The 19,527-nt window shown below is 50.9% G+C and overlaps 1 protein-coding gene across 9 annotated transcripts in view; it reads left to right on the plus strand.

Annotated features, from left to right (window-relative positions):
- The window catches only part of LOC131672570 (uncharacterized protein CG43867), a 126,215-nt gene that overhangs the window by 57,167 nt on the left and 49,521 nt on the right, over nucleotides 1–19,527 (plus strand). Inside the window, exons 1-2 of one of the 9 annotated variants that reach the window (XM_058949885.1) lie at nucleotides 9,951–12,053; nucleotides 14,453–14,706. The exons of 7 other annotated variants lie outside the window; for them this stretch is intronic. In XM_058949885.1, the coding sequence (XP_058805868.1) occupies nucleotides 14,632–14,706 (75 nt within the window). In that variant the 5' untranslated portion in view covers nucleotides 9,951–12,053; nucleotides 14,453–14,631. Of the gene's footprint in view, nucleotides 1–9,950; nucleotides 12,054–14,452; nucleotides 14,707–19,527 lie in introns of those variants that run through there. One more of the 9 variants, XM_058949886.1, reaches the window with a different exon arrangement.

Below are 19,527 nucleotides of genomic sequence, written 5' to 3' on the forward strand. Positions count from 1 at the left end.
ATTTTCTCACCTGACGCCTCGCGCTCGCGCTCACATCAAAAGCAGTCGGCTCGCGGGATACAGGGTGCCTTTTTTTTTTTGTTGTCGTTTGAATAATGCAACCGAGCGCGCGCACGCTCGGTCGTTTGGCATTCAGCGTACGCGTGGCGGCAGCTCAGCCAATCAAGCGATGATAGGGCGCGAAATCGATAATTCACGTGTGTGCGTGCACATTCGCCGCTCGGGGATGACGCTGATTGGATGCAACGGTAGCGGCGGTGGCAGCAGCAGCAGCAGCAGCAGCTACTGCGGTGTTTGCGCTGCGTGATGTCGCCGGTTTGACAGCAACGTGCCTATCCTCTGTGATTGTGCACTTTGCTTGCGGGCGTTCGTTGCTGCTCACACGCTGCATGTACAACTGCCTGCCTACGCGCGCGCCTGTGCCTGGATATGAACGGTCTGGAGAGAGAGAGAGAGAGAAAGAGAGATACGTAGATGTCTTTGGTAGCACGGAATGTGATTCGAGTGATTTCAGCTATTTTATACGTGAGATTTATTGGCTTTTACGCAGGCTTTTTGATGCACAAGTTGTAATAATGTTTTGCGCACATAAATGTTGACATTGCCTTTGTTCAACCGTTCAAACACTGTGATAGGTCGCGCGATTCGCTACTGCCAGTCACATTATTTAGATGCATTGTCCGACTTTTTCAATTTTAGTAGTGCACTGTAGTTCCCCCAACATGTATGGATTCCAATTGCACAACACCATTGTGTATGGCAGATCAGTCGCTCTCAAAGAGGTTCTTTGTCCGAATGCCCGGCAGTCGATTGTTCGGCATTGCTCGCTCTTCCGTGTGCACATGAATCATTTGAAATGACAAACATTGGCAAAAGAAAAATCAGAGGATTCCTCGATCGAATCGCGCAATATCACTTGAAGACAGAGACTGTTAATTTTTTATATTCTTAGCGATAACAACTACATGAGAGTAAGATAATAAGTTCGTCGAACTGAAGGAAAATATAATATATTGCCCGGTAACAAAGGAATCCGAAAGCAGAAAGCCATGGCTTGATCGGGCGAAATTAAATCATTTGATCATTTCTCGGGATAGGTTCTCTCGTTTATTATAAAAATGAGAACAACGACTTTCTTCAGATTCACCACTCACACTCATTTACAAGTCACAATTGGAAATCATTCATTCTCGTCGTTCACCATCCGTCCTATCATTCCCGTTCGGTTCACCGAGGCACATGTCCCCGCAATCAGCTAGATAGTCCAATGAATTCGAAGGAGTACCGATACATACCGCACTACGTACACGTAACGGGCTGTTGTTCGTGGCTCGCTGGCCTAGATAGCCGACTCGATAGCTCACTGTGGGGAGTGGTTGCTCGGCACTTCGACAGCATCACCCGAGCAAGATACGCTGCGTTGACTTGGTAACGTCGGCTTCTTCGACTTGTGAAGCGTGCGATCGTAGAAAGCGGAGATGCGCATGGAAAGGCGAGCGCCAGGCGAATGAATGGGAGTCCCGAACGGACTGGGGCGCCTCGCCGCGCGAGCAACCGCGAGCTAAAAGATCGGCGCGCTCGATCCCGATCCCAACTCGACCAAGCCGAGCGGCGCGTCAATCTCGAGATGGCGTCGAATCGCGACATTTAAATATCGCACGTCGCACGATCCACCAGTCCACCCCTGTCTTCCAATTGTATCTTGTACAGCGCCAACCAAACTCGTACGTGTCGTACTCGACAAGGCCACACCCCATAACGTCGTCGTCGTCGTCGATCCTCAGAGTCTGGAGATAGAGAGTGGGAGATAAAAGCGTCACGGCTGAAAAAGGAAAGAGTGCGGCGGTAAACGCTCTTGTCTACATATATATAACAACGTGTGTGTTTTATATATATATACGTACGCCGCGAAGCCTTACCGTCGCTTCCTTCGTCACTGGAGGCGCCGTCGTAATTATCTTCGCGTTGCTACGCCGCGCAATCTCTCGCTCTTTTGTCGATGCGGGACAGTGATGGATGCGAACCTCTTGCCCTCCATCCATCATTTTCTCGCGCTCCGTTCCGCCGTCTCCTTTTTTTTCTCGCTCTGCGCTAGGCGTCAATTACGTCCTATTGACGTTGCTTACTTCTTATAAAGGGTCCCGAAGTGTGAAGAAAGTACACGCGAAACACGGCCTTCGCGCATGTCGTTTTGTTTTTAGTCGTCGCGTCAGATAATTTATCGGCGAATCCTCGTTTTCGAGTGGCCGTCAATTACGTTTTAGCATTGCCTCGTGGATGGCGTTGCCGACACACGCCAATCAGCCTTAAAGATAGTCGAGGCCTACCTCCGAAATTACAAAAAGGAAAAGAAATTCATCGAGAAGTCAATGCAATTGTTCGGCGCGATTCCGGAAAGGAGAAAAGAAAAAGTGAAGCGAACGCGATTTTTCGCTCAATCGTAGTGTGTTGGCTTCTCTCTTTTTAGCACGCGCGCGTTCTCTCTCTCTCTCTCGCATCACGTCGATTGGAAGACGTTCTCTCGAAATTCTCACTCGGAATCTTTTATTGGCGGAGAGGGGGGGGACTCTGACTTGCGGCTTCCTCGCCTCCCTGAATACGAATTCAGGCTCTTGCCCCTCACCCCGACCTGCGAGTGCAATTCGTCATTATCTCCGAGAGCAATATTTGGTTTATCTACCTAATGCTTCTCTTAGGAGGATTATGGCGCCCGTAGCTGTGCCATTACTAGGATCGCTGAGATTCGGTTGTTGCCTATTGTCCCTCGAGGGAATCGCTGCTACAGGGGGAGTGAGGGATTCGATTCAAGCGAAGCTGCTTTTTCTTATTTCTTTCTCGCGGCGCTCGTGCGAGTTACGGCTGTTTGTCAGCACTGGATTTGCTAGTTTTAATAACGGTCGAGTCGCCTCGCCTCGTTACCCGGTGAGCCAGGACTGTTCTCGGCAAGATGACAAATGCAGGTTCGACGGCGAACGTCATCGAAATCGTCGGAGCAAATTAGCAGCCGTCCAACTTTCCCGGCCACCTCCGTCTCGGGCGAACGGCTCGGCGCGTGGAAATGCCGCGGTCGTCGTCGACGACGAACTCGCGCGAGCATCGATATCCACCGCGGCGGCGGTAACGGAGAACGAGAAATTCGAAAAATATGGGCAATCCACTTGTGCCGGCACGTTTCCGCTCGCAGCGGTAGTTGCTCGCTGGCGTGCAATGGCCGTACACGCCGCGGCGATGTCGTTAAGCATTTTCCTTGAGCGAAAACACCCTCATGGAAAACTCGCTCTCTATCCTGGAAATGGGAAAGGAGAGCTGAAAATGAGGAGAGCGCACTTTTATACCGTCCCATCACGGCTGAGCGCTTTTCCACGTAATATATATCCTCCAAAGCTCTCCCTCTCTCTTTCTATCGCCTCGGCAGTGGCTTTTTCGCTTTCTTTTCTTCTTCCCGTCTCTTTGCAACGCTTACTTGTAATCTATTCGACATACGTCGTTGCGCTGTACTTCTGTTTTGTGGCTTGGAAAGCACTATCGCGCGACCGGCTAAAAAACTAAAATAATATTTTTTTTCTCCAGCTTGGACGCTGGAGGTGCAGTTCAACGTTGCGTTATTCCAGTTTCCCGTTGTGCTGCTCTCTTTCAGAAATATTGCTTCGAGAGCACAACGCTCTCAAAATCCATTTCGGACTTCATCGGCAGCCAATGGAATTGATAGCCCCGACGTTCGGAACGTTCTTTTCGCGAGCTTTTTGCCGAAGCTCCTTTTCGAGCGACGCTCCCAAGACGAAACAGTTATTATCTCGGCAGCTCGCCTCGTGAGCCGGTCGGGGAGCCGCGCGTGAGCTCCGAAGTTGCGACGGCAACGGCGTAGCCGCGAGCGGCAGCGCAAGCTCGCCGGAGATTTTTGGCCGGCCAAACGCTTTAATTACCCGCGCGCGCGTAGGGGAGCGCAAAGCGAAAGCCTCCCGGGCGCTTTCCAGCGGCCAAGCGACCAACAAAGGCGCTAAATCAACACGCACGCGCGCCGCGGCCGCCGCGTCGAGGTAATTCCGCGCGCGCGCGCGCGCGAGGCGTCACCGGCAGCTCCAATTTCGCCGCGCGCGTCGACAAAGGCGAGCTTCGTCGGGGCTTGCTTTGACAGTCGCCGGCGACTCGAGTCCGCCGAGCGCGGAGGACGGACGCCGCTGGAAATTCGATACGTCGCCCTGAATTGACAATCGAGCAAAAGATTCTATTTGCGACTACGGCGGGCAAAGGCAGGGCGAGTGTCAGTCACGCTGAAATGTTCAATTATCGGCAGTTCAGCGCTGCGCGACGGGTAGGACTACCCCCGTTACGTGTGCGGGAGACCGGATGCTCCGATCGGGCGTTGCGTATTGCCGAACTGGCGTTGCGCGATGCCACGAAAAACACTCTGCGGACGCAATCGCTGCCAGCCGTTTCTCATTCGAGATTAAATTCACTCGCTTGCATCATTCAAATAGACTCGTGCGGGCTGGCTGAACTTTGGTCTGGGCGCTCCCGCCCTCCGGTATCGTTCGCTCGGCGACACTCGTTGCGAGCCCGTTGCGGTGCGGCTGGTTCGTTGCGAATATTCGGCCGACCGGTGAATTATCGACATCGGGAGTTGATTTCCTTATTTATGACCGACGTCCAACTCGACCGAGCTTGCCTGTTCGACCTTGCCGCCTCCTCGCAAAAAAAAAGAGGACTCTAATGCATATGCAAACTCGATCGCGCATTCATATCTGAATAATCGAGGCGCGTGCGTATTTTCTCTTCCTCTTAGTCGAGCCGCCAGCGAAAGCCTTGAAATGCAAAAAGAGCCGTGGAGATTTGACATTCAAATGCATCGTCGACGAAAGTAAAAAGAAAAATAAAATAAAATAAAAAGGAAAAAGATATGAAAAGAGAAAAGTTGACGCCGCGAGATAAATCTGCAGCCGTTGTGGGCGCGCAGGTGCACGCGGATAATTGCGTTCGAATTCGATCTTCGCGCGCGAAAATAAAAACGCCCTAATTTCGCCCTTTGCGCGCGTTTCTTTCGAGATAACGGCTGGGATTCGGCGGCTATTCAATTGATATACGCGGCTGGCTGCGTTATTGCGTATGTGCTTTCTACCCAGTCGTATATGTACGCAATGATGCTCTTGATTAACGTTAATGCGGTGTAATGTGATATGGCTTTGTGGTTACGATTGTGCGGATGGGTTCGACGATATGGGAATTTCGATGCTTGATTCTAACAATAAACACTGATTGTGATTTTAATGACGCGAGCGTTCAAACGGTAATTTTCTATAAAATCCACTCTCGTTTACCTCGTCGAAAATAAATTCGCTTGATACTTCCATCGACAGATGACTTTCAATCGCGCTTAATATTAATTCTCGAGGTATACCGAAAAATCCGTTCATACAACCAAATGTATATTAAGAAAAAAATAGACTGTCGCTTGGCAGCAGCCGTGCACAATCCACTTTTGATTTCTCCTTTTTCCAAGCGAAGGCGTTGAACTAAGCCTAACAGGCGTAAAGCACATCAATGGGTGCATCGAGTTTGTTAATCCCATCGACTCGCCCTTGTCGTCGTCGCGCCTTGTTGCTTTTGTTCGAGTGCATTGTCCCGTTATCGCGTGCTCTAGTGTATATATATATATACACACACTCGTCCTTGTCTCTTCCTTTCGTCCTTTGAGCTTGCGCAAGCTTTCGGGACTTCGCACGCGCTGTGCCTTTGCAGAAAAGCGCCGTCTTGTCTCTCTGAACTTACTCTTACTTGATTACTCGATTGTCAGCACTGGAAATCGCTTCTTTTTTTTTCTCTTTCTACGGTTGTTTTGTCTCCCACGACAGCGGAAAGTGTTTATGACCGTTCCTGATGTTCATAGAAAGTGCAATTGCCGATTGCTGATTATTGTTTGAAATGTTTGATTTCAGTTCTCAAATATATGACAGATGGCATTGGACAATAATCTGCCTTGCAACGAACTGCGATTTATATTGTTCTAAATTGATCAAATTCCCATACTGAATCATCATAAAATAATAATTTGACGACAATCATTAATTTAGAATGTAACGAATCTATATTAATAATTCGCGTTTAATTATCTTATCTGGAACGTTTTTCAAGAATATCACCAAACGAAACTCGATAAAAACAAAGGAGAGCATCCGAATCTGCTCCTCCCCACGAATGGCAAGTAAAACTCTTAACTCGCGCATAATATCTCGGCGAGAGAGAGAGAGAGAGAGAGAGAGAGAGAGAGAGAGAGAGAGATCCGACGCGATAAGAATAATCACTATTTGGCGCAGGGGAATGAGGAGGGAGAAAAAAAAATGTAATTGAATTGCACTCTCCGCTCCATTATACAGCAACGTTAAATCGAGTCTCGCGCGCGAGCAGTTCCTCGCTTACGCAAAAGTTTCTTTGCGCGCGGAGACAAAGGGCTTTTCTCTATCGCGCTGTCGTATCGCGCTTGAGAAAGAAAAAAGGAAACTGCACGCAAACAAGTTGGCCGCCCGCGAGACGGTCTTCGGGATACCGTAATAATTTTTCAGAAACCGTATGCCTTTTGCGAGAGTTAATGTTTGACTGGGAACGCTCGCGTTAAACGATATTCAATTGGCGTCCATCAAACGAGGAAAAGTCATTTAAACGAAAACAAAGAAAAAGTCCAGGAGGAAGAAGTTCTGGCAGACGAGTCGGAAAGTGTAAAATATCATTTCCTCTTTTTCGGCAAACAACGGTATCGAGCAGCCCATCAGGACTCGTCAGACGTCGGAGCAAACAGAAGGAACAAGGACGGCTACGACGACGAGACGAAAGAGGATGGTACGTCTTTGCGCGCAAAATGTCCGAGCGAGCGGAGCATCGGGAAGTGTTTGCTGCGAGAACGAAAGAAATTAATTTGAGCCGCGCTCGCGTTTGCCGAGTAATTTTACGCGAAGAAAAGAAAAGCAGAAAGAAACGGTCTCAACGAGAGCTTCTGGTTCGCCCTCCTCGAAAGCCATTTCGCGTTTAAACTTTTGCAGTGGCGCTCTCGCCGGTGTAAGGAGCAGCGCTGTTCCAAGCGAAATTCCGTTGGTACATTAGTTCCATAACCAGCGCCAATCGGAATTCGATATCGCACTGCTGTCTCGTGGAGAGCCGACGGCCATTGCCGCGAATGCAACGTCGACCACCGACACACGAAGCGTCCGACACCTCATCAGTCCTTCAATTTCCTGGCTGGCTGGCCTAACTCACTTTACCAGCCCCGTCAGAGGCTATCGAGCTGCAGCGCTCTTTACGTGTCTAGCTCTCTCGCTTCCACTCTTTTTTTTATTTATTTATTTTTTTCTACCTCGCTCGCTTGCAACGATGCACTGCTAAGCGACGCTTAGCGAGCGAGAGCTTGCAGCGTCGTTGTTTACTCGGCTACGTGAATGGCATGAGCGAGCGAAAATCGACTGGCGCGACTCTGCTCTCTCTCGGAAAATTAGGAGTGTGCATGTTTTTTTAAACGAGCCTGCCTGCTGCCACTGAGAAGCCTAGACTGTTTGTTGTTTGCCTTCGGCCGAATATATCGACCGTGCCGAGTTGTTTCGCCTTCGATGAGATTTCTTTCCTCGCAGCTCGAGTTTGCCGATGTAGATTGGGCGATTACTCGGGAAGGCGGAACGGTTTCGCAATATTTGCACGAATGAGAGATCAATCGGCTCGTCGAGCTATGCCTAATCGAAAAGTAATCGCGATATTCGCTCAAGGCCGAACGTTCGGAGCGAGCAAGTCTGTGTTTCGTTGCGGAGAAACAAAAAATTGGCGCTTTGCGCTCGAACGTATTTTCACTTATTATGCCTTCACCGTTGTACCCGTTTTGGCGAGACCACCTGTGCGATGGGACAACCGAACGTCGAACGATTCCGCGCGTCACTTTGCTTTGCCGCTGAAAGCTATGCCAATTTTCAATTGGCCAAACGCGCGCGTATATTCCGCGAAATCGTGGAGCGACTCTCTTGTCGGCCCTATTTCCATCGCGAGCAGCAACGCAGCCGCGAAACTAATGCACGAGCTCGTGAAACACCCAGTAAATCTGCCAGTGGTAGCAGGCCAGAACTTTTAAAACCCATAGCGTAAATACATCGTCTGCCCATATCCAAAAATATCCCCTACTACGCGCTCGTTCGTAAGTGGCCCGTTCAATGCGAGAGGCCGTGGCCAATGGAAGGCTAATTCCGTCGGCGTCTGGCCGGAAAATTACCAACTCACTCTCTCTCTTTCTCTCTCTCTCTCTCTCTCTCTCTCTTCTCTCACTTTTCCATTTGTCACTCTCGTGTGTAATTTCCTCGCGGGCCGTGAGAGGGAGATTTCGAATTATTAAGCGTTCGAGGAAATTAATTCGGCGCGTGTGTTTCTACCTAATCGTCGCGCGCGAGGAGGAGCCGAAAACCCGATTGATTAACGCCCCGCTCGCGTTTCATTTGCAAGGCGAGCTTTTAATCAAATCAGGCGCGATCGGCATTTCGTTATCGAGCGCGTGCCCGTGCAACGGGATTGTTTGGCTTATTCGGCGCCCTTCCCTCTCCTCGCCCTATCGTCTCGCTGCTGATCATTCCCGCGCGCTGGCCTCGCTCGTGCTTTTTTCCATCGGTCAGTCCCATCCGCGCGTTTCGTTTGTTTTCGTTGTTTTTCTTTCCCCGCCCTCTTTCTCTTTGTTATTTTGCGCGCGAGACGCGATCAGCCGATTGTTTGCCGGACGATATCCTGCCGAACGCGAAATCGTCGGCACGGCGAAAACCGAGCGAGCGAGGGGGCGAAGGGAGCGCCTTCGCAAAAGTCAAACACCGAGACGAGCCACCGCCAGCGAGCAAACGGCTGCCGATGACAAACAAGCTCTCGCGAACTTGGATTAGCCGGCAGACGGGCTTTTTCCGGCGGGGAGGGGGCAGCGCGTTCGCCGATATTCGATGCGTGCGCGCCGAGTTAATTAACGCAGCCGCGTACGGTCTCTCGTGATTTTGGCAGTCCATACCCGAGGAATGTTCATCGGGAGAGAGTACGGGCGCGCGTCGCTCGGCTTGCAGGATCGACGTGGCGCGAGCATAACGAGCTCGCGGTATCGAGTGGCGTGCACCGGCGACGTTTCTTTTTGCGCGCGCGCCCGTCTGCGCGAAACAAACGGGCGGTCGCTCGAGCGATCGATACGGCGCAGCGCGCCGCGCCAGCCGCGGGTATCTCGAGCGAACAACCTGCTGGCGCGATCCGATGCTGATTAAAGCATCCGCTCGGTCGCGGCCGACGAACGGGGGACGTAGGCGCATTGTCTCGCGACCTCGCTTCCCGCGGGCTCTCGCAAGTAGTACGAGCGGCTTTTCGATCGGACGAGCGGGACGCCTAGTCTCTCTCTCTCTCTCTCTTTTGTTCTTTCGCGCGGTATAACGAAGCATTCCGTTTGGCCGAAGGCTGCGACGCGACGAGCGCCGTCATTTTTCCGATGCCACATTCAACGAGAAAATCGCTCGGCGCGCGGCTTTTGTTCGCGACGGCGAGCAGCCGAGGATGCGCCTCCCCGCCCATCCGTCAGCTTGCTCGACATCGGTCGCGCTGCGCCCGTGCATCGGCAAAAATCTCGCTTTACCCACCCCGGGAATCCCGCTTGCGCTTGCTCGTTCGTTGCCTACTCGAAAAAGTCTGCATCTGAAAATACCCGGTCTCTTTCTCTGTCTCTCTCTTAGCACACCCGCGGCGGCACATCATATCCCAAGATATACACTGCAAACACTCTCCCCGTAAGAAAAAGGAGAAAAAAACGCGAAACCAAACAGCCGTTCTCTCTGTTTCTCTCTCTTGAGAGTAGCGCGTGTATATTTCGGTACGCGTCTGCGCAGACTCTGCTGGGAGCGAGTGTCGAGCGAGCGAGCGCAAGCCCGGTCGCTGCTCGGTATAGGCCAGTGGCCCGTGAGCAGCCGCGACAGACGGTAACGCGAACGGCGCGCCGCGGACTCTTCGCGGCTTCTCGCGTCTATTTGTTTTTCTTTCGCATCGCGCGCGCTTCGACTGCTTCTCTTTCCTTTTTTTTTTCCTCTTCGCTTCCGATTGTCGCTGGATACTTTCGATTCCAGTGGTAAATACGGCCCTGAGTTTTTTTATTACCGCGAAGTGCTTATCATTGTATTCTTGCGCTTTCAACGGAAGGGGAGACTCTTAGTGTGTTGTGAGCGATTGTGAAACCGAAGCGTCCACAGTCTCCCGTGTAACGGGAGGACAAAAGCTGTGAAAAATTGAGCCCGAGCCGGTTATTCCAAACGTCGCGCTGCGTAAAGCAATTATAATTCAAATTGAATAGGTCCCCGCCGACAAAGTTTCGTCGTCTCTCTCCGGCGGTGTTCGCGCGGCTGCGGCCGTCGCCGTCACTGCTGCTGCTGCTGCTGCTGCTACGCTGTAGTCGAGTAATTCCACAACGAGATTATGCTTTTATGAGCACTAAAACGATCCGCTCTCGCGTAGCGTGCACTTCGCCCGCCAACTATTATTAATAAAACGCGAAGCGAAGACTTGTCCTATCGATCCGCGAGCCTCTCTCCGCCGTCGTCTCTTGTCCAATTAAGCTTGTGTTTTCGCAGGGCGCGAGTGTGTTTTACCTCTGAGGGGAAAAACAAGGAAGGTACGACCGCGAAGTGGTCTGTGCGAAGGAGACCGAGCGAGAATCTGTTTGCCTTTCGTTTCGGTGGAAATGCAAGGGAGGAGTCTCCTCGCGTTCGGGCGTCGAGCAAGCGAAATGTTTGGAAATCGGGATGGCGGTTCGCGGAGGTCGCCGACCTCTTCGCGGCGCCGAGCGCGAGTCGGAGAATCGCCGGAGCCACGGCAGAGCGTCGCCTACGCGCGAGAGGCTCGCTCGCGAATCGTGGCGCGAGTAGCGCGAGCGGATTTCGGTCAGCCGCGTGCGCGAATGCCGCTCCTCCGCGTGAAGATCCGCGCAAAACCAAATTTCGCCGAATAATTTTCCAATCCAGTGCCGGGGACGAGGGGAGACGGGAGGCATCGAGGCACTCGATTGGGCCGCGCCGCACAGCCTGTTGAACAAAAACGCGCCGCGCGTCGGAAATTATTTCGCGCTCGGGCCAGTTTCTCCGCTTTTCAGCTTCGACGGGCGATGCCGAATTATTAATTATCCGCCTAGCTCGCCTTGTCGATAATCCCCCGGGGCACGCTGCTCTCGTCGCGGCAAGAGCGCAAGAGGGCCAAACGCAGTCGCTTCGCGCGCTCGCGGCGTCCGATGGACTCGAAAATCGTTCAGCGGATGAATTTCATAATCGCACGCGCGGCTGAGAAGAGCAAAAAGTCGACGAAATTAGCGAGAAAGCGTCGCGCGGTGCCCGTGTCGCTTGTAAACTGTTTGATGCTGTGCGCGTAAAAGAGAAATAGCGAAGCGGCCCGTGTCGCGAAAATATTGCTAAACTCGTTTGATACTCAGCTTCAATTTTATCGGGGTTTGAATTCCCAAACGCTACACGACGGCAAAGTCCGCGAAAGTAATTTGGAAACACTTTGAGCGCACTTGAAACGCTTTTCGGAGATTACAAGCGCGCGCGTCTTAAAATTTAACGAGCTCAAAACGCTGCGATTCAAACGAGGCGCTTGTTTGGGAAACGCGCGCGCGTTCACGGCCAAGTTTTAATGATTTTCCTTTGTCAACCGAATTCCCTAACTTTCTCTTTTTTCCTTTCGACATGCGCCTGACATTCCATTGAAATTACTCGCGCCGAAGAAATTCATCGAACGCGCATAATCGAAATTCCAATCCTTGTCGCAACCATAAACAGCTCAAGCTGCCGTTGCAGTGAAGTTAGCATCGAGCACAGCGAGAAAAACTCGTACATTGCGGACTTGGCTAGACTCAGCACGGTTGCATAATCTGTCGAAGGTCGTACGCGAAAACATCGTCTCACCGCAGTCTTCAAATAGTGAAAAGAAACAAGGGCAATACAAGCAATCATAAAGGCACGATTTACGACTGTTGGTCGAGCGACTCGACGGCTAGCAACAAAAAGAAAAAAAAGAATAGGAGACGGAGGGTAATTAAATAACTCGGGACGACGTATATATAGCGGCGAACATTTGCATTTGAACGCGCGGGCAAGAAGTTCATCTGGATTTACGAGGCGCACGGCTGATGCACTTTCTCTCTCTCTCTCTCTCTCTTCCTCTCTCTTCCTTACCAAAGAGAGTCTTTGTTCTCGCTAGACTGTGCTCTAAGAAGGTGTGAGCAACTCGCGATTGAGCTTTTATAGTCTAACTTTTCTTTTCTCTTTTTTTCTAACTGAAGACCTGCCCTTCCCCCGCCTTTTACTGGTGGAATTAATCAAGTTTCGGTTGTAACTAACTTTTGAAAACCGACTTCTCTCTCTCTCTCTCTCTCTCTCTCTCTCTCTCTTTCTCTCTCTCTCCTTTTTATTTCATAATTGAAAGTGCCACACTGCGAGAGAAGAATGTTAACTGTAACTTTCCAGAGAGTACATAAACCACTTTTGCACCGCGGAAACTTAATTGAAACGTCAGTTATATTTTCTTCCACACAAACGCGCTTATTTTTGCGAAACGTCGAATCCCTTGCCGAGCTCTTGTTTTATTTACTTATTTTTTTTTGAATTAACATTCTCGCGCATGTTTCTTCAACGCCGAACAATTAAACAGCGCTGTTCGAGCACAAACGGGCGTATAAACGCGCTCGCGCGAGTCCGTAGACGGAGAGCACCGCGAGTCAATTTTTTTTTTTTTTTTTTCGCTATTGCTCGCGCGCTCGAAGAAAGGGAAAACGGGGTTGGGTTGGATTGTCGCGAGCCGATGACGAAAAGCGAACGAAAGGCGAGGCGAATTCACACCGCAGGAGATCCGCGTGTCATTTGTTGAGCCAGAGCGACCGAAGCGTCGAGCACGCCGTTCGTCCTCGGCCCCCGATGAAAAACCGTCCGTCGGCGTTGATAACTCGTCGACGGCGTCGCGCTCGCGTGGCCTTTACTCGACGAGAAGCCCGCTCCGCGTAGGGACATTCGTTGGAAACGGGGCGTTCGGTTATTTCATCCTGTGATTTAGCTCGCGTGCGTCCGTTTGCGAGACAGTTCGTCATTACGCCCGCGTCGATCGGCCGTGGCATTTTTACCGTCGGCACACGGGAAGCGCCACGGTGAGCAAAGCGAAACTGCAGTCGAAAATTCTTTCGCAACAGATGGAATCCATTCGGGAATCCCTCCCGCCTAAAAAGGAAATCGCGACTCGTCGATCATTTGCAACTCGCGCGCGACTTCGTCGTCGCGTGGGCTTTAGCTTTATTCTATTATTTTTTTATTTTTTTACTTTTGCCCCCCGAGAAACGAGCGTCTCGGCGTAAAAATACCCCGCGCTCGAAATAGTCGCGCTGCATCCTTGTTTTCTTTACTTTAGGCACGCCCGGAGCGAGAGAAGCTTTCTCGTATCAATTAACGTTGCTCTGTACCGCTGGTGCGCCTTTGATGTCATGTGCCCGAAATCGCGGAAGGAGGAGGGAGGGTGCAGACGATTCCGACGAGTTTCGGGCCTGTTTAGTTATAGGCAAACGAGCTACCGTGTAATTGTGGCTTTTTGCCTTAATTGATAGCGGAGACGTGTCTGCTCCGTCGCAAAGCGAAGGGGAACAATTGGGAAGCGCGAAGGAGTTGAGTTTTTTTGCCTTGCCAAAAGGGACGAGTTAACTGATTTTTGTCGTTCTGACAAGGCGATTCAGATTCGAATTTTCGAACCATTTTTTACATCCCCGTCGTGCACGTTATCGTTCATTCTCTAACTAATCTCGTTTCGGATGTCGTTCGCTCCAACGGCAATAACCAGTCGCAAGCTGTCTCTTTGTTGCTCGCACGCACCGCTCGAAGATTTGGCCACTCTGATAGATCGAAAGAGAGAGAGAGAGAGCCTCGCCGAAACATCATCGAAGCCGCTCGTTTGGTCGTGAAATTCGACTTAGGTCGCGTTGAGAACGTACATTAGGTCTCATGGGAATTCGGTCGAGAGTCGGAGGTCACTGGCAGCGATGCGTCATAGCCGCACGGCGACGCGAAAGAACGCAGCGGCTCACGTGACCCGCGCGCGTAACCGTCGCGACGCGAACGGAGGCAGGCTGATCTATAACCGTCGACGATCACTTTTGCAAATGAAGGCGGGACGGGCGATAATGCTCGCGGCGGCATAGCGATGCATCGATTAGGGCATCGCGTGACGCCGCGCCGTTTGCGCGCGCGCGCCTCGGCCGCCGAGCTTTCCAGTCTCCCTCCTTCCTCGGCCCGCGCGGCGTATCTTTCATTTTAGCCTGCGCCCGTATAAATTGTCGCGGGTCGCCTGAGCCGCGGCACTTCGTCTCGTCGCGGACTCGGCTTCCGCGTAGCGTTCGCTGTTCCCCTTCCGGAAAAGCGCAGGATTTTCAGTGTGGGCACGCTGCTCGCAGATGGGGCGACGCGGTTGCGCGGCAGCCGGCGACTGATCGGCCGATAGTCGACGGCCGAGCGTCGAGTCGCGAGGAGCGCGGTTGGAGTGCGGAGAGGAAGGGAGCCTCCTTGCTTTTGTTGACACTCGTGTGCCGTCGTTGATCCTCGTTACAAGCGAGGACGACCAAAGACCTGACAAATGGTGCAGCCCGTCACCACCGAGAACAACAACTTCGCCTTGGATATGGAGTCCCTCGAAGAGATGCTTCGCAAGGTAACGAACGCATGCTTCGTCAAATGGCCTGTCTCCCTTGTTCGCGTTCTTCGACTGACTCATTCATCACGCGCGGACCTGGGTTCTCCTCCGTTCTTTTTCGCGAATGATGCGGGTCTGTGACTGTCCGCGTTTGCGAACACCGACCGATCGATCGATCATTTAACGTTGTAGTAAGCAAAAAGCGAGATTCCGAACGTCGACGAGAGCACCGAGTGATAACAAATTTTCCGCAAGCACCCTCGCGGATTGGCATTCGTACGGTTGAACGGTTGAAACATTTTGCGCACTGTGCTTGATAAAAGGTGGCTGAAAACTGTCCGTTTCTCTGGTGCTCGGAGTGGAGTGGCCGAGTCAGCCGCACTTAAACCGCCGCGCGAAAAGTTCATTCGCAAATCGGCTTGCATGCGAAAAGAGGGAAGAGACGGGTGGCTCGTCGATTCGTATTTCACATCGCGACAGCTCTGACGCGCGCGCCACCGGCGTCATCGTTCGTCGACGTGTAGTCTGAATGGACCACTTAGCGTTGGCGCACACGTATATGCGGAGGCTTAGGTAAACCGGGAGATGCGGCGCGCGGATTGTTTTTCATGTAGCGCGCGGCTAAGGGGACGACAAGGCATACCCACTCGTTTTTGCCTTTCTCGGTTTCCTGGGGTAGCTTTTGCCATACTTCCTTTTATCTTTGCGTCTGTTTTCACGGTGCTTTCTTGTTTTTCAGTTTTGTTTTCGAATGAATGTACGCGTATATGTCTCTCGTAAATTAAACGAATAATAGCAACTAGCGTTTATACGTTGACTGGTTTTTGTAGAGTTGTCGTTCTGCGTAAGCTCAAATCTTTCCTGGACTTTCGCTATTGACATTTAATCGTATGATTTTCTTACAGCATGATCCATTCAATGCATTTATAATAAATTTATTACGAAACTCTAATCGTAAAAAGTCTACAAGTATTCAAGCTATTCAAAGTATACACTGCAAAATGTTGAATACGCAAGTCTTTGAGATTCCTTTTTTTTCTCTACGAAGTCGTTGACCCTTCAAAGCTCACAGCTTGAAGGGGATGTCAGACAGAACTTGCAAGTTCACGCCCTGCATTTTCATGCGGCCTCTCCGGTACAAATCTTTTTCATGTTTACTTACCACGTTGGACAGGCGCTGCTTCAATTTTTTGCCAGCAAATTTCTTTTTCGTGGATTCGCTTGATTTTAATTGACGATTTCGAATTGAAGATAATAGAAACGTTGAAATAAGCTACAGATAAAAATAGCTCGAAAGTAAGATTTTTGTTAATTTATTCGTTTATTCGAGCAGATTCGCGCCTGGAATTATTAACTCTGGCATTTCGGTTGCGAGCGGAATCGTTGAAAAGTAAGTTAATAGTATCAAGAGCAAGCACCTCTCGACGTACAAGAGCCGAGTATCCAGCGCTGTTTGAGCGATCTTCAATAGAGAGACGTCTGCGAGAAAGCGCACACAAAGCCACCGTTGGCCGCGCAGCGCCGGCAGTTCATTAAACCCAGTGCAATCCCATATTTTCCCGAGCCGGCGTACGGAAGCCTTCGCGGCGAATATAATTTTTGTATGTTTACGAACACAGGGCCGAGCAAACGCAATAAAAAGCCGAGGCGCCAAAAGTTTATCGGGAGAGCGAACGGCTGCCGACGCGTGTACGCCGAAGCCGCACTCGAAGCGTTTTATTAGCTCCTAAAGCTGCGCTCCGAACGACCTTTTTCCAGCGCGACGCCCCTTGGCGGAAAATGAACGCTTTATTGTTCGATTACGACGTAGTCCCTCGCCAGAGAGAGAGAGAGAGAAAGAGAGAGAGAGAACAAATTTTATTTTTTCCCAGGGATTATTGTCGCTCGATCTAATTAAACGCTCCGCGCTAATAAAGCACCGCGCGATTACATTTATGCGCCGACGTGTGGCGTATCCGAGTCGGCGGTGGCGGCGGCTCGCGAGCTCGCCAAATGTAAATTTAATGAGCGCTGCCGGGCAAAATGAATTGTACCGGGCCAACTTTTGACGTCGCGCTGTCTGATAAATTATTCGAGTCGGTGGCCGCGCTGCGAGCGAATCAAAAAGCGAGGCAAAGAGTCGACGCGACGGGGCATAAATGAAAAACAATAAATTTGTACGAGTCCGACTCTCCGCGGGGCTAAATTGACCTATTAATTCTTCGCGGATAAACCGGCGGGGGATGCGCGCTCGCTGCAGTTATAAATTTCGGGCGATTAAGCGAAACGCGAATAAAGTTTTCGCGTCGCGAGCCGCGCTGCACTCCTCGCGTACTGTCGCGCGCGCGGCCCAGCGCAGTTCCACTCCTGATATAAGGTCGATATGCACACTGAAACGTCGCGAATCGCTGCTTACCAAAGAACAATTGGCTCGATCGTCGCTCCCGAAGTCACTGAAACTCAGTGATCCGTCTGACCGTCTGCGCATTCAAATCACACGCTCGGTTTCATTGTCGCGATAACTGCCTCGGCAAATCCTTGCGCGAAACTCGCTAAGAGAACAGAATAAAACAAACGAAGAAAAGAAATAGTGGGCGCTCCCCGGATACCGTCACATAATAAGAGCCGGGGAAAAGAGAAGAAGAATTTCTATCTCGCGAGGACGCACGTCCGCAATCAGCGCGCGGCGAGTCTCCGATATAATTTCGACTAATGGAAAGCAGCTCGTCCTCCCCCTCCCAGCTTCGTTCTCAAAGAGATCTCGACAAAAAAAATAAGGGTCGAGGGCGAAACGCAATGTCGGAGTGATACGACTTTAATGCGTTCGCCCGTTCCTTTGACGATTTTCGCGCGGGCGTTTTTCACTTCCCTCTCCGTTTCCGCGCTTTCCGATCCGCGGCGAGCACGGCGCATTATTACGTTATTACGTCGGAGTCGGCGAGAGCGCGTGCCGAGTGTTTTGTCGTCGCGAGAAGAATTAAGGCCGTCCTCCGAGAGTACAGGCAGAACGGTCCCTCCGCGCAGTCTAATTGCGAGCCGCTCCCCTTGTCGCCGTCGCGTTTTTCCCGCGCAGCTCTGGTCGCTCATTAGCGGCTCTTTCGGCCGGACCGTCGAAGGGGATACGTAACGACGGACGGCGCGTCCATCGTGGATCTTTCCGCGCGAAGCGTCATTTTATCAGGCGCTTGTCGCTCGCGATTGAAATTCAATCGCGCTTCACCCTCGGCACTTTCGCAGCCTCCCCGCCTCTCTCCGTCGCCGCTCGTCCGCAACAATCGACGACGTCGATGGCTTTCACGCCCGGCCGTGCACTCCTGCGAAGCTCGCAGCGCGAACAAATGCACTTTGCGATCGCTCGCCCGCGTCAATTAAAATTCAGCGTCGGCAACTTTCGCGCGATGTCCGGGAGCCCGCGTTGGAAGTTTCTCACGGCAGCAGCTGCCGCGACGACAGCGGCGGCGGGGACGCGGCCGTACATCGTCGCCGTCGTCGATCGATTGTCGGCGCGCTCCTCTCGAGGATTTCGGGCTGTTTTATTTAGCCGCGAGAGCTCCCTTTTGATGTGCCATTGCTCACTTTAATTACCGGCTCTCTCTCTCTCTCTTTCGCTCTTTTCTTCATTGCTTTTCGCGTGCGCCTTTGCCTCTTGATTTTTATGTATGTACCGACCTCTCTGACATTGCGACAAGACTGCGTATGGATATTACCGGTCGACGGTTGAAATTAAAATTCGAAATTGCGTTGGCCAAGAAGGCACTTTGATGTTTCCAAATCGAAACAAGCGAGTGATATGATTGCTTTTACTGCTTTTTATTTCACATCGGACAAAGTAATATGACGTTTGATTGGAGTGGTACGAATCGCAATAACCGTTCGATATTTATTATTTCATCGGTGAGTTTTACGTATTTATCTAAATGAAAAAAAAATCAATTGGCGTTATTGAGTCTAATAAAATGTCTTGCACGGTTTCTTTTTCGCTCAACCGTTGATAGCACGATTAATTCTGAAATACCAATTATGTATTGGTTGACTTGTCGGACGATAGTTGGTATGAATACTCTTACACTTCGTTTATGCACGTTCAAGACTCGCCGACCGATCGGTAATAATGTTTCGTCTGTAAATTCTATACGGATGTAATTTGATTTTGTAAAATTAGCCTTCCGCTGGCATTTGATAAATGACCTCGAGTGGCATGCTTCGTAAACAGTATCGATAGCCACACAAAAACGGCAAATACTCTTAATTTTATGATGAATTTATTGTGATATGCCGCGTTTCTTTGAATTTGAGCGATGGTGTGTAGTCCGTACGCACAGTTTTGTAAACGACAAGCACTTTTATATTTATCCGTATATCTCACCCATACTTTCCAGGCACCAGCATCTACCCTAGAAATACATCTCAATTTCTTGATACCGTCAAAAAGTCAGCGTAAAAGAATTCTCGGATCCGTCAAGTGTGATCTTCCGGTAAAACACATCGTACATAAATCCTGTTGCCTCTGCCGTCAGAAAAAGCGATTCCCAGCAGACCCTGTACGCACCCAAAAAGAAGCACACGCGCGCGCCCAGATCGTTTCCGTAAGGGGAGTAGCAAAAAAAAATTAAAGCAATCATCTCGGAAATACTTCTGGTGGCTTAGGCTCAACGTTTCCGTTTTTTTTTTTCGGGACGAAGAGAAAGTGGCAAGTGTCGCGCAGATCGGAGCCAGTTAAAAATGAGATCATTCTCACGCACAGCCTCGCGCGTTTTGTCGGTGAATCGCGCGAATATTTCACCCCCTGTCCGCTCTCACGCGCGCGCGAGCGCGAGAGAGAGAGAGAGAGCAAGAGAGAGTCGAAAATGGAAATAAATA

Source organism: Phymastichus coffea, unplaced genomic scaffold (assembly GCF_024137745.1).
Source record: "Phymastichus coffea isolate CEN01 unplaced genomic scaffold, Cenicafe_Pcof_1.1 PCOF00153, whole genome shotgun sequence".
Taxonomy (NCBI): Eukaryota; Metazoa; Arthropoda; class Insecta; order Hymenoptera; family Eulophidae; genus Phymastichus; species Phymastichus coffea.